The sequence below is a fragment of the Phodopus roborovskii genome, unplaced genomic scaffold, assembly GCF_943737965.1.
Source record: "Phodopus roborovskii unplaced genomic scaffold, PHOROB, whole genome shotgun sequence".
In the NCBI taxonomy this organism is placed as follows: Eukaryota; Metazoa; Chordata; class Mammalia; order Rodentia; family Cricetidae; genus Phodopus; species Phodopus roborovskii.
Window position 1 is genome coordinate 2,457,548 of NW_026126558.1, and position 11,590 is coordinate 2,469,137.

At 50.7% G+C, this 11,590-nt stretch overlaps 1 protein-coding gene across 2 annotated transcripts; it reads left to right on the forward strand.

The window, feature by feature from the left end:
* The first annotated feature begins 6,189 nt into the window (after positions 1–6,189).
* Positions 6,190–11,340, forward strand: Irf2bp2 (interferon regulatory factor 2 binding protein 2). Of its 2 annotated transcripts, none has more exons than XM_051201621.1 (2): positions 6,190–7,253; positions 7,838–11,340. In XM_051201621.1, the coding sequence occupies exons 1-2, from the start codon at positions 6,311–6,313 to the stop codon at positions 8,551–8,553; spliced, it is 1,659 nt and encodes a 552-aa protein (XP_051057578.1). In that variant the 5' UTR covers positions 6,190–6,310; the 3' UTR covers positions 8,554–11,340. The 2 variants fall into 2 exon arrangements, with proteins under 2 accessions (XP_051057578.1, XP_051057577.1); XM_051201620.1 differs by having other exon boundaries at positions 6,192–7,301.
* Positions 11,341–11,590: the final 250 nt, after the last annotated feature.

Genomic DNA, 11,590 nt, shown 5'->3' on the forward strand with positions numbered 1-11,590 from the left:
CACAGCCCTCTTCTAACAGTAAAAACTTCTATAACCATGATTGTCTAGGTGGTTTCATGACTTTTTTCTTTAGACTCTAGAGCCCCCTGTCTCTCTGAGTGCTGAGGGGTCAGCACTGGAATCTCACAATGAGAGAAGATTAACTTTGTGAACTTTCTCTATCTGTTTTTGAAGAAACATGTCACTAAGAATCTTGGTGCCATATTCCTGCTTAGTGGATGTGATAACCACTTTACCACCCAAGTAATCCCAAAAATCTTTTTGTTTTCTGGTTTTTCAAGTCAGTTTCTATGAAGCTTTGGAGCCTGTCCTGGCACTCACTCTGTAGACCAGGCTGACCTCAAACTACAGAGATCCGCCTACCTCTGCCTCCCAAGTGCTGGGATTATAGGCATGTGCCACCACTGCCCAGTGTAACCCTAGAATCTTTCATTTAAATGCCAATAGCAAATCTTCGTCTAAGGCAGATAAAGGCCAGCACACTGTCTGACAACTGGACCTGGAGTTGAAGCAACTGTAACTTGCCTATCATCTTCATTTGTTGTAAATATTAAATTTTCTTTGTTTGAGGGTTTTGTGAATTGTACTGGAATTCCCTCTTCAGTGACACACACCTTTAATCCCAGCACTGGGTAGGCAGGGGCAGGCAGATCTCTGTGAGTTCCAGGCTAGTCTGGTCTACAGAGTGAGTTCCAAGACAGGCTCCAAAACAATACAGAGAAACCCTGTCTCGAAAATAAAATAAATACAAACTCCCCCTTTTTAAAATACAAGCAATGCTTACTTTTTTTTTTTTTTTTTTTGAAACTGAGTTTCTTTGTGTAATATGAGGGTGGCCACAAACTCATGATCCTCCTGCCTCAGCTTCCTGTATGCTGGGGTTATAGATGTATGGCATACCTGGTTCCTGTGTTTACGTATATTTAGAAACCTGAACACTCTTCTGTTAAGCCCCAATACTGTGGAAGAAACAAAAGCACATTCCAGACTATAAAACTTTATTGGCAGTTATACTTTTGACTTTCTGGCATTTTGGTTTGTTTTGAGACAGGGATGTGCAGCCTAATGGCCTCATATTTGCAACCCTCCTTTCTTTTTGTTTCTGTGACAGACTCTTACTATGTAGACCAGGCTAGCCTCAAACTCACAGAGCTTTTCCTGCCTCTGCCCCAAGTGCTGAGATTAAAGGCTCGATCCACCAAGCCTGGCCAGCAAAACATTCTATTTATTTATTTGCTTATTTATGTGAGTATTATATGTGGGCACACACATGCTATAGTGCGTGTGTGGAAGCCAGAGGACAACTTGTAGGAGTCAGAGCTCTCCTACCGTGTGGTTCAGGGAGATAAACTCCAGTCATCAGGCTTGGTAGTCAAGCACCCTTACTCACTGAGCCATCTCCTCAGCCCATAGGATAGAAATAACATGTCTCTGAGAGAAATGAAGAAATAGCACGTCATCACTTATTCTCTGTAGCCTTGAGTGCTGTACTAGCATTTGGTTATCTCGGCTCCCTTTGTCCTACTGAATGAGGCTGTGGGGAATGTTTGTCTTTAAGCCAGAAAGCTAATGAGGGGATATTGGACTTTTAATATGTCCAAACGTTGTCCACACATCTTCCTACTGCTTATCTTTCAAAGGATTCTAGCCAGTGTGTTAAGGACACATGAAACCCACAGCCAGCTAAGAGCACTCGCTCCAGCTCTTTCCAAAAAGCCAATAGAAGGGGGCTCTGGCACCAAGGCTAATGAATCTCTTCCAGATCTCTTGAAAATGTTCCTTGCTGATTGAGCAAGGGTGGTGACCCTCAATCTCTCCTTTGTTTTCCCTGCTTTTTTTTTTTTTTTTTTTTTCCTTTTTGGCTTGGCTCTTTAGATTGCAATGCAGTCAGTAGTTAACTTACATCAAGACCCCAGTTTTGCTCTAGATGAGGAATCTGTATGAATGTAGACACACAGGCTGGTGACAGCAGTTTTGGTTTATACTATATGCTGTTTCTAAGCCCCTTCGATTTGATCTGGTTCTTAGACTCTCCACACAGAACCCCTTTAATAATAGTAAATGTCCTCTAGCACAGGGAAGGGTAGCTTTGGGAAGGTCAGAGGAAAAGCACTTAAAAAAAAAAAAAAAGAGTATTTGGCATCTGAAAAACAGTGAAATCATCTCACAAATGCCATTGCTTAGAAAAAAGGCTCTTGTATCAGTTCTAGAAGATTCATTTCTGTTGCCCTGTCTATAGTTTGTGGAAGTATATTCATATTAACATGTTCTTCTGGTTTTATCACACTTTTGCCAATGTCAGTGAGGTGGGCAGTGCCACCCACAGAAACACAAATGATACGCAGCTGCATTATTTTCTCCTTCACACATGCAAAGGTCAGAGTTGAGAAAGCCTCATTGGGCTTTTCAACATCATCTTTGTTTTAGTGTGTGTGTGCACACGTGTTCAGGACAACCTCAGGTGTAACTCAGGTGTTCATCCTTGCCCTTCATCTTGTTCCAGACAGGGTCTCTTGTTGTCCCTTGTTTTGTATATGAGGTACTTGAGCTTCTGGGGGAATTCTCCTGTCTCCACCTTCCATTTTGTAGAAACACTGAGATTACAGGAGCACTGTAGGTGGCTTATGTGGTTTCTGGTGATTCACACTCAAAACCTCAGGTTTGTGGAGCAAGTGCTTCACCCACTGGACCACCTCACCCCCATCCTGTCCTCAACACATTGTCATTGAAAGCTGCACTCTATGGAAGTGACACCATGAATCCACATCTGGATACAGAGTGGAGCTCACAAATTTAGAATGCCATAGCATAAAGTACCCACAATCTGCTGGGGTCCTGAAGGTAGGTCTCCCTCCACGTGGGTGTTCTCATAACCCTGCCCATAGACAGTGGGCATCTGGCTTCCAGGTGTTCACAAGGGCACCTCAGTAGGGCCTAGAGCGCAGGCCTTAAAGTTCAGATGTTAATGTCCGAGGTTGTAAGTGTAGGCCCAGCTCTCTTTTATTCATGGAACTATGCTTTAGAATCCCTTCTCAAATTGCTGTTTGCATCTTGTCAGGCAGAACAGCATTTTTGCCCCCAAACTGAGATCTCTATTTTAAAAGAAGAAATCTTAGGAATTGCAGCCAGGAAAACTGTTGCTTGTCTAGTCTCCACAGAACCCCTCCCTGCAGAGTATTTCCTTTAGTTCCTAAAACAAATCACAAGGTTCCAGCGTTCTGGTTAAGCACCCGCCTCAGCCGCTGCACTGCCTGCCTGTCCACTTAGGAATGCACACAAACACGCTGCAGCCAATCCTGTAACCTTGACTCTGAGCAGGAAGGCTCATCCTGACTCTCTTCTGGGAGGACCCAGAGCCTTAAGCAAGAGGGCAGTCTACGTGACTAAAACATGCCAACTTCCTCTTTCATAAGTCGTCACATGGTGAGGTACAATTACAATTCCTGCCTTGTCTGTGCGAATTGCAGACGCATTGCCTCACCCTAGAAACCCCGCTCCTGTGTGTGGAGGAGGCAGGCTGTAACTCCAGCAGCAGCCGCTTTGGACAAGATCCAGCTCCAGTCTGCGCCGGGAGGGAGGGCGGGTGGGTGGAAGACAGAAACAAAGCTATGTTTACTTAGCATACATCGATTAAAAAAAAAAAAAAACTGCTTCAGAGTTACATGAAAGGCCAGGCAGCATGAAAGGCTGTTGATACAGTATAAGGAATTGCTGCCCTGGATCCAAGCTTTGCCTTAACCCAGTGAATCCGGGTTCCTTTTTATGGAGGACAGCCCAGTCTGAAATAGCCTTTCCGTTTTCCAGCAGGCAGGCATCTCTAGAGGGAAGTTCTAACAGCTGAGTTTCGACATGAAGCCGGTGGTGTGAAATACAAAGGAAATACTGGTCTTTTGGAGAAGTAAAGCTCCACTTAGCATTTCTCAAGGCAGACATTGTACCTCAGTAATTCTATTTTGGGCTGTAGTGGTGGCTTTCCCTGAGAGGGCATTGAGGGCCGCTGGCAGGTGAAATGAGTATAATCAGGCCACGTTTTCATACGGAGCTCTGCTTTGTTTTAACATCTCAGTGTCTGCCTAGTGGGTCACCTCACAAGGCTCTGAGATGACTCTACTGTCTTTATCTCCACAGGCAAAATCACGTGCTTAAATGAGTGGCACGGGGTCTTGGAAGAGAGTGACCAGACTGACAGGTCCTGGAGCAGGTGCCCAAACCAGCTGGCACCAGCTGCTTCTGGGAATGGATCCGGGTAGGCCCCATTCCAGGCTTGGAAAGGGTGAGGCAGGCTTATGACTGGAAGAGGAGATGGGGAGGCCCTTGACACAGGTGTACCTTCTCCGGAAAGCCCCAGAGAGACGTTCAAGGTTAGCCTGTGGACGCCCTTGGCATCTGATATTAAGCTTTCTGTGCCATCTCCAACAGGTTTATTCTTGTGCTCTAAGCAGTTCCCTGAGCTGCTTCTCTATGGGGCGTGTTTCCTCTTGTGGCTATTCTTTGAAGCAACCTGGCATTTTCAATAGCAAATGGAGAAACGTCAGCAGGATTTTTTTCCCTCCCTTTCCACCTTCCAATCCAGTTGTAGGAAAGATAATGTAATTAGTACCCTGTTCTTCCCACACTTAACCAGCTCATCCCAGTCTTGGGGAGAGAAATGGGCTTGTGTTGTTCACCACAAAAGCAGCTCTAACCTCAGCCAACTGAGTGTGTCGGTCCCAAAAGAGAGGGTCAGCCTGAGTGACCGACCAGACAGCACACACCAATCCCTGCTCCCTATCAAATGCACTGCCCATCGTGCAAGGGAGCAGCGGAGCGAAGCGGTTAAGCGCATCTGCGCCCACTGGGCTAAGCCGGGTGGGACAACGGATAGCCAAACCCACCCGCCAGCCACACGCCCCTGGTGCACAGGGGGTAGCCGGCGCCTGGGGCTGGCCACTCCAAGTTCGGCAGGGGTGGAGGTGGTGGGGCAGGGCCTGAGAGCCAGAGTCCGGGGGCGGGATCTGCGCTGTGACGCGGCGCTCGGCAGAGCCCGGATCCCTGGAATGTGCACTAGCTCAGTTCGGCGTCAGAGCCCGCGGCGCTGGGCACGTCTATGTGGAGCCTGCGCAGTGGCGGCGTTCCTTGCCCACGTCACGCGCTTGCCGCGCGGACCTACATAAGACGCTGGGGCGGCGGCGCCGAGGGCCCTGATTGAGCCTAGGTTGTGCATCCTCTTTTCAGTGCACGCGCAAAGGAGGCCGGGCCTTCCAGAGCGCACCAGGCAATCTGGAGTTTTGTGAAACTTAAAGGGAAAGCGACTGTGTTGCTTTCTCTACCAAAGCAGGGCTAAGCGTGCTGATTAGGCACACGTTCAGTTTAGGCCAAGTGAGACTCTTAACAGAAAAAGTCCAAAGCGCGCCTTGCTACGGTCGAAATCCCATGCTCAGGAGGCTGCCAGTAACCAAGTGACAGAGTGACATTGCTTGTAAAATAAAACAGTTAGCACGATTTAATCAAAAAGACGCGGTCGTGGGGTGGAGCATTCTGGCGGGGGACAGACAATCCCACGGGATGAGAGCTGCACACCTGCAGCATCAGGGCCGCGCGAACTCGTGCGATGTTCCAGCCCCTGCGCGCACGCGATCGAGAAAGGGAAAAATCCAGGGCGGCGCGCGCGAGAGCGCGGAGGGAGGGAGGGCGGGCGCACGAGCGCACGGGGCCGCGCGCGCCAGAGAGGGAGGGGGCCGCGCAGGCGCCGTGCGGAGCTGTCGAAGAATCAAGTCTGTAGAAGTGGAGCGGCCGCGGCGGTAGCAGCAGCAACAGCAGCGGCGCAGGAGCTGAGCTGCACAGGGTGCTGTGCAGAGGGTGCGCCGGGGCCTAGGACCGAGCTGCACGCTTTTGCGTGCGGCATGCCCCGCCGCTCGGGCTGAGCTGCCCCGGCGGCTGCCCCGCGTCCCCCGTCCCCCGCGCGGCTCTGCGCGCCCGGCGCCACCGCGACCTGCTGCGCTCGCGGCCCGTCTTCGCCCCGGTCTGGAGGCCCGAGCCCGCGGCCCCGGCCGAGCCGCCGCCCCCGCGCACGCCGCGCCGCCCCGCCGCCCGTGGGGACCTGCAGCCGCGCCCCGCCGCGCGCCCGCCGCCCCTCGTGCCCCGGGGGCGCCGCGCGGGCGCCGCGTCGGTCCGGGCTCTGCCGCCGCCGTCTCCTCGCCTGCGGCCGCCGCCGCCGCTAGTCGCGCAGACGCGGGCTTGGGCCGGCCGGCGCGCGCGCGCGGGGCCCGCGGGGGGCGGCGGCGTCCCCTCCTCGCCCGGCTCCTCCTGCGGCGCAGCGGTCTGTGCGGACATGGCCGCGGCGGTGGCGGTGGCGGCCGCGTCTCGGCGCCAGTCGTGCTATCTGTGTGACTTGCCCCGCATGCCCTGGGCCATGATCTGGGACTTCACGGAGCCCGTGTGCCGCGGCTGCGTCAACTACGAGGGCGCCGACCGCGTGGAGTTCGTCATCGAGACGGCGCGCCAGCTGAAGCGTGCTCACGGCTGCTTCTCCGAGGGCCGCTCCCCGACCGGCGCTCAACCCTCGACCGCCAAGCCACCGCCACTGTCGGCCAAGGACCTATTGCTGCAGCCGCCGCCGCAGCTGGGCCACGCGGGCGCCGAGGCCGCGCGCTCTCAGGCCATGGAGCGCTACCCGCTGGCGCCGGATCGGGCCCCGCGCCTGGCCTCTGACTTTGGCACGCGTGCGGGTGCGGGCCTCCCGCAGTCAGCCGCGCCGCAGCCGGCGCCGGCGAACGGCATCCTGGTGCCCAACGGCTTCTCCAAGCTGGAGGAGCCGCCCGAGCTGAACCGCCAGAGCCCGAACCCGCGGCGCGCACACGCTGTGCCGCCCACCCTGGTGCCTCTGGTGAATGGCTCTGCCGCGCTGGGTCTGAGTGGCCGTGCCGCGGCCACATTGGCCGCGGTGAGCGGGACACCAGGCCTGGGTGCCCAGCCCGCTGAGCTGGGTGCCCACAAACGGCCTGCATCGGTGTCGGGCGCGGCGGAGCACGATGCTCGTGAGCAGAGCAAGGAGAAGGCACAGCCCGCTCACCGGAGCCCAGCCGACAGCTTATCCGGCGCGTCTGGGGCGAGCGAGCTGGGCGCAGACGGTGCAGGCAAGGGTCGAGTGCCTGGGGAGCAGGACTGGGCCAGCAGGCCTAAGACGGTGCGCGACACGCTACTGGCGCTGCACCAGCACGGCCACTCGGGGCCCTTCGAGAGCAAGTTCAAGAAGGAGCCGGCCCTGACTGCAGGCAGGTTGTTGGGTTTCGAGGCCAACGGGGCCAACGGGTCTAAAGCAGGTAGGGGCGGCTGTGGGGTGAGGGGAGAAGGGATCGAGGGCGTGGAGGTTAGAGACAGCGTGCACGAGTGTGTGCTGGGGATCCACTCTAACATGCACGGTTTTGCCTTAGCCCAGAAACAACAAACAGCCAACTTCCTGGTCGGCCTAAGGCTGAAACAGCGCTTAGTGGCAACGTGGTTCCTTTGCTGAACCAGCACAACAGGGATGAGTCAGAGCGGGCTGATAGGCAACAACACGGCGTTTTCCTTTCCCAGCACATTCTTGGATGGGAGCATGAGGGCAGCACTCACCCTTTAACCTGTCTGGGACGTTAGCAGTCACATGTGCTAGTTCGGGGTTGGAACCTTTCAGGCAGGCTCGCATGACTTAGCTTCCCTTGGAAGTATTGTGCAGGTTCAGAGCCCCTCACTAGAGGAAGTGTTAGAAGCTGCATACAGAACTTGTGTACTAGTTGTGTTTCTTTGGAGATGGGAAATGTCTCTTTGGATACATTTCCGTTAATTTTCCTTTTCTTCCATTCCTGTCTCTATTTAGTTGCAAGAACAGCAAGGAAAAGGAAGCCTTCTCCAGAACCGGAAGGGGAAGTGGGACCCCCTAAGATCAATGGCGAGGCTCAGCCTTGGCTGTCCACTTCCACAGAAGGGCTCAAGATCCCCATCACCCCTACATCCTCTTTTGTGTCTCCACCACCCCCTACTGCCTCTCCTCATTCCAACCGGACCACACCGCCTGAAGCTGCTCAGAACGGCCAGTCCCCCATGGCAGCCCTGATTTTAGTAGCAGACAATGCTGGGGGCAGTCACGCCTCGAAAGATGCCACCCAGGTTCACTCCACCACCAGGAGGAATAGCAGCAGCCCGCCCTCTCCCTCCTCTATGAACCAAAGAAGGCTTGGCCCCAGAGAGGTGGGGGGCCAGGCCACCGGCAGCACAGGAGGACTGGAGCCGGTGCACCCTGCCAGCCTCCCAGACTCCTCTCTGGCAGCCAGCGCCCCCCTATGCTGCACCCTCTGCCACGAGCGGCTGGAGGATACCCATTTTGTGCAGTGCCCGTCTGTCCCTTCACACAAGTTCTGTTTCCCTTGCTCCAGACAAAGCATTAAACAGCAGGGCGCTAGTGGAGAGGTCTATTGTCCAAGCGGGGAGAAGTGCCCTCTGGTGGGCTCCAATGTCCCCTGGGCTTTCATGCAAGGAGAGATTGCTACCATCCTCGCTGGAGATGTGAAAGTGAAAAAGGAAAGAGACTCGTGACTTTCTGCGTTCAGAAAAGCCCACGGTTACCCTTAACTCAAACTTCTTGAACTGTATATAAATCTCCATATATATATATATATAAATATATATATCCAAGACAAGGGAAATGTAGACTTCATAAACATGGCTGTATAATTTTGATTTTTTTGAATACATTGTGTTTCTATATTTTTTTTGACGACAAAAGGTATGTACTTTAAAAGGCATTTTCTTCTTTTGTTAACGTTATTAGGCTGTCTGTGCTTGACTCTTTTGGTGACAGTTGCTGTTCTATGTAGGCTGCGACTTGGCTGCTTTTTTTTTTTAAAGAGCACTTGGCAAACAAATGCTTCTAGCCGTATTTGTATGCACTTATTTTAAAAAAGAAAAAAAAAAGCCAAATACATTTTTCTGACGTTGTAAGATTGCCTTACTGTCTGTCATTCCTCATTGCTGACCCATCTCCCAGGCTGGAGGTCAGTTAGTGGAGAAGGAAGGAAATGAGTGAAAGAGGGCACTCTGTCAGAAGGGCATGCCCCTAAGAGATGTGACCCACCTAGCAGGCCCTGTGGGAGTGTGGGGAGATGGGGTTTGAATCTTATCTTGTTAATGGTTCACTTCTTGCAATATTGATAGTCTGAGGTGCTGCTGAACGGTTTGCTGGATTGTGTGTTTGGGAGTTTGTTTTGTTTTTGCCTTTTTTTTTCTTTATGAAGGCAAGTTGACTGATGTACACTCTGCCCATGTGACCAGTTGTAAGATTTCAATGCTGTCTGCTCCTTGGTTGCCTCACTGGTGTTTTCCAGCTGTAGAAATAGTTGTACGGGGTGGTGTGCACATAAGATGGCTTTGCTGCCTTTTAGAGCAGAGCCACTCAGCCTTTTGGAACATTTCAGGCTGGGTGAACTCTCGGGATTGGTTTCGTTTCTGTTTTGTTTGTTTTGCTCTGTTCTGGTTTGTTCCTTTCATTTACCTGTCCTGTTCTTGTGGCTATTGCTGTCGTCACTGTCCCTACACCCTGTTGTAATGAGTGCTTACTGCAGTATGTACATTGACAGTTAACAGCCCTGGGTGCTTCGAGGAGGGCCTGTGGGCATATCAGTGGTGGGGCCCACTGTGGGTGGAGGAAGCCTGCAGTTTCCTTCTTAGATGTGTCTGAAATGCTAACTGAATAATACTGTTCTGGAAAATGATAAACTAGTGAAAACTACAGACATAAAGGGTTTTTACATAATCAAGCCCCACCTCCAACTATTTTTAGAAGCCTTTTGTAAACTAATTTCTTTCGATCACTGTTGCATTGGTGAAGTGATTGTTTTTAATGTAAACAACAACAGGTCATTAGTTACTAGTAGTGGTCACCCCTTAGTGATGCTGGTTTTTGTGGGTTTTTAACCCTCTTTGTGCTGTTTTGGTTTAATGTCAACAGGAACACACTACCCTAAAACCTGACGTGCAGGTGTTTGTATGTAACTTGGCTTTGTAGGCTCAATCAAGGCTTCTAAGTCTCCTATGGTTTGTGTTTTTTTTCACAGCCTGGATTCTATTTTTTGAAAACATAGGTTATCACCAGCCTGGGATCATTTCTAGTTACTTGGTTTTTTGTTTTTTTTTCATCAGTCTTTTTAAGGTGATTTCTTTAGTAGTCAAGTTACTAATGCTTGAAAACCAGTGACACTGCACCAAGTACAGTATTTCTTGTTGTGTTTTTCGTGAGTGCACTTCGTCCTCCAGGTTCTTGTTACCAGTCATTGGGATGTTACAGACAGGCTTGCGTGGTAGACCAGTTGGTTGTTACTGTGACTCAAATCCAACTGGTCTCTGAGGCAGATGTACACACACACAGCAGAGTCAGTTTCACCTGCCCATAAAGACATTTGTGAAGGACCCAACTATTATGGTCTGTAGTATAAATGTGTTTCTAAGCACTTTATTATAAACTGGAATTTGACCTCATAGATGTTACAACTAGATTAGTCATTTGACCTAATTTGCCGTGGCTGTATCTTTTGCAATCTCAATACAGATAAGCTCTCCAAAAACATGAATAAAGAACCATCCTGCCAAATGGGAGAAGTCTGTCCAGCTTCAGAAAAGGCCACCTGTGGTTTCTCTGTGCTAGTGGCAAAGGAGACAAAACTTGACCTGTTTTAAAGGGGGTGCACTTTGAGGTGAAGGGCCTGTGTGCATCCGCCCAGCCTTGGGTGCCCTTCAGACTTGTAGCCAGAGTGTTGTCCTGGAGGGGGTGGGGTGCGGTGGGGGGAGCCTTTCTCTGGCCTACTCTAAAACCATTCACGTGGGGACCTGGTTTGATCTTTTCTTGTCCTTGATGACATTTGTGGATGTTGTCCACAGCTGGATAGATTATGTCAGATTCCCAACACTTCTAGCCGTGATTTAATACTCAGAATATTAGGGGATGGGGTGTCAGCAGTCCCTTTTTTGCTTTAACAAATTATAGAATTTAACAAATATAGTTAGTGTCTTTCATGTGGCCTCACTCTGAAGTTACAAGAACATACACATGGTTTACAGCTTTTCTATATATCTTTTCTTGGCCACCAAGTATTTTGAAAGTGTGCCACCTTTTAACCTTTGCTTTTTTTTTTAAGTTGAAGGTGATAATTTTTCTATATATGATGAAACTCATGTCTACTGAAATAAGTGTAATCTTAGCTATCTATCAACATTATATTTTAAAACCATGCTATGGAAATACCACCTGCGTTCTGTCATTTGTCAGATTTACAGTACTTTTTTTTTTTTCTTTTAGCATTAAATAAAGATAAAATTGGGAGCACTGAATGTTTTCCAAGGCCTTTTTTAATTTTTTAAAACAAGGTTAGGGTAGCTGTTACATTACTCCAGACTGAAGGGTGTATGGGGTTGGGGTTTGCAGGAGAGTAAGATAAAGGACTATAAAGGCAGCTCTGGGAGAGAGAAGCCAGGAGAAAGGGCAGTGGGAGGGACACAGATAAGAGCTGAGCAGAGGTCATGTGGGAAGCCCTTGTTTGTTTTTCAACTGGCAGGAGAGCCTGCCATTCTGCAAGAGGGG

What these genes read in the sequence shown, in the direction of transcription:
- Irf2bp2 (XM_051201620.1), top strand. Translation starts at nt 6,311, where the DNA reads ATGGCCGCGGCGGTGGCGGTGGCGGCCGCGTCTCGGCGCCAGTCGTGC. An exon ending in GGCCAACGGGTCTAAAGCAG is followed by an intron (nt 7,302 to 7,837) that starts GTAGGGGCGGCT and finishes GTCTCTATTTAG; the next exon opens with TTGCAAGAACAGCAAGGAAA.